Source organism: Monodelphis domestica, chromosome 4, assembly GCF_027887165.1.
Source record: "Monodelphis domestica isolate mMonDom1 chromosome 4, mMonDom1.pri, whole genome shotgun sequence".
Classification (NCBI taxonomy): Eukaryota; Metazoa; Chordata; class Mammalia; order Didelphimorphia; family Didelphidae; genus Monodelphis; species Monodelphis domestica.
The window spans coordinates 271934806-271937411 of NC_077230.1; the positions used below are offsets into that span (position 1 = coordinate 271934806).

At 37.1% G+C, this 2606-nt stretch overlaps 1 protein-coding gene across 1 annotated transcript; it reads right to left on the minus strand.

Moving 5' to 3' along the window:
- Positions 1 to 293: 293 nt before the first annotated feature.
- Positions 294 to 1250, minus strand: LOC100617219 (olfactory receptor 8B3-like). Its single transcript, XM_056826124.1, has one exon. It carries the CDS (start codon positions 1245 to 1247, stop codon positions 294 to 296), a length of 954 nt encoding a protein of 317 aa, XP_056682102.1. The 5' UTR covers positions 1248 to 1250.
- Positions 1251 to 2606: the final 1356 nt, after the last annotated feature.

Sequence of the window (2606 nt, forward strand, 5' to 3'; positions counted from 1 at the left end):
TTGAATAATTCTAGGTGGTATTTACATTTTCATAGAGAATATCAGGAAATAGCTTCATCCTTATAAATTATCTAAGAGTCCACAGAGCCCAAATACTGAGATAAAACATCCAGAATTAAAACTCTGATTTCTGACTTTAAATTTAGCACATTTCCCGCTGAAACTTTAAACCAAAGGAAATAAGTCCTTCTGGTAGAATACTGAGCAATAGAAAATGGGGAGAAAGGGATTTGAGTAAAAATTCCTTCCTGAGAAATTTATAATTAATCAAAAAGAAAAGAAAACATATCACTTTATGAAAATTCTGCTTCTGTTCTGGAAAACATTTTTCTCAAGGTGTTCGTTAAGGCAATTTGAACATCTTTATTCCTCAAACTATAAATGAGGGGGTTTAGCATGGGCACAATATTTGTGTAAAAGACTGAAGATACTTTGCCCTGATCAACAGTCTGTGAGTAAAATGGTTTTAGGTATGTGAATGAAGCTGATCCAAAGAAAATAGCAACAACCATTACATGGGAGCTACAGGTACTGAAGGCTTTGGACCTGCCTTCACTGGAACTAATGTTCAGGATACTAGACAGGATGAGAACATAAGAGGTGAAGATGGTGACACTTGGTACTATGACATTAGTACCCACAACAATTAAAACCACCAGCTCATTGATATAGGTGCTAGTGCAGGAGAGTGGGAGGAGGGCAGAAGCATGACACATGTAATGATTTATAATATTGTCATCACAGAAAGACACTTTCAGCATGAATCCAGTTTGAGCCATTGCACCAGCAAAACCCATTACATAAGCCCAACCCAAAAGGCATGAACAGACCTGATGGGACATAACAACATTATATAACAATGGATTACAGATGGCAACATAACGATCATAAGCCATTATTGTCAACACATAGCATTCAGAAATGACAAAAAAACAGAAGAAAAAGAGCTGAGCCATACATCCTGAATAGGAGATGATATTTTTTGCTAAAATAAAATTCATCAGCATTTTGGGAGTAAAGACAGAGGAGTACCAAAAATCAATGAAAGACAAATTGAAAAGGAAATAGTACATAGGAGTGTGAAGGTGAGAATTCGTCATGATTAAAATGATCAGTCCCAGGTTTCCCACTAAAGTGATCAAATAGACCCCTAGAAACAGTAGGAATAGGGGAAGCTGGAGATCTGGTTGATCTGTTAAGCCTGCAAGAATGAACTCAGTCACTGAAGAATCATTTCCCAAAGCCATTTTCCTCTTGAGGTATCTATAAAGAGAGGAGAGAAGTCATACCAGAAGAAACAGGGTCTTCCCCAATTATGAAAATGGAGCACTTTTGGAAGTCTCTGGAAACCATCATCACCATGCCGTGCCAGTTATGTTCTTATCATTCTCAAGATATCCAGAGATTTTGATTGAGCTCAGAGTCTCCATGAGCTGGAGGAACACTGATCCTGAGTTCACTTGCAGAATGAGAGTTGATGTTCCTCAAACTCCAAAGCAAAAAGATATCAGAAAAATGAAAGTAGTATTCCCTTGTCCTTTCCCTATCCCCTATATTGGCCACTTTTTATAAAAACTAATTATTGTCCTCATTTCAGAGGAGATGAATTAGTGAGTGCATCAAGGAGATTCTGAAAATGCCTATGGTCAAAGTAATTTTATTATTAATTACATTATTTTTAAATGTACTAAAATATTATTATTAATAAAAATAATAATGTCTGGCATATGCATACCACCACATATGCCAGACACTTGCTTTAAGTATTTTACAAATATATTTGATGCTGAATATTATATTGGAAAGTAGGTATAATTATGATCACATTTCTAGTTGAGGAAACAGCCAAACAGAGATTAAGTGACATGGCTCCAAGAAAAAAAACTACTTGAATATGGATTTAAACTCAGGTCTTTCTGACTGAAAGGCCAGAGTTCTATTCACTGAACCACATATGTAGCTGTCTGCAAACTGGATCCAGAATCCTTTGCCTGAATATTGTCTTAAGAAATACCACGGCTCTCTTTATCCTTAAAACAAGTACCAATAGAATTTTAAGGATGCCAGAGTCCTCATCATCCTTGAATGTTCTCTTCCCACTCACTTCAACTCTACCAAACAAATAAGTGACAGAAGTTACAGACTTGATGCTTTATAGAATCCACATATCTCCTGCCTGGCAAGATATGAAGAAGAAAATAGAAGCAAAAAATGTTCTCCACACTTACCTTTTTTCTGCCTGAACACTTAAGTGTTAGTCCTTACTGGGTTTGAGCCCCCAAAGGAGAAATATTTCTGACAAAAGTGACCAGAAATTCTTTCTCTGAGACACTGATACCCCCTTTTCTACTGAGGCAATCAGGACACATACCTCAGCCTCTGAACTGATCTGGAAGAAATTTTGATCTATAAGATCATAGGTTCTGATTGTGACTTCAGCTGGAGAGTTTGCTCCAGTTTCAGGGCAATAAATAGCTCCTGGAGCTATTGTTGGGATCAATAGGTAATAGGAAACTGAAGGTTTTATTCTAGGGATGAAAATCTCATGGACCCAGTTGGAAACAGAGAGGATCCAGCAGGGTCTCTCCAGGGATCAGACACTTCAG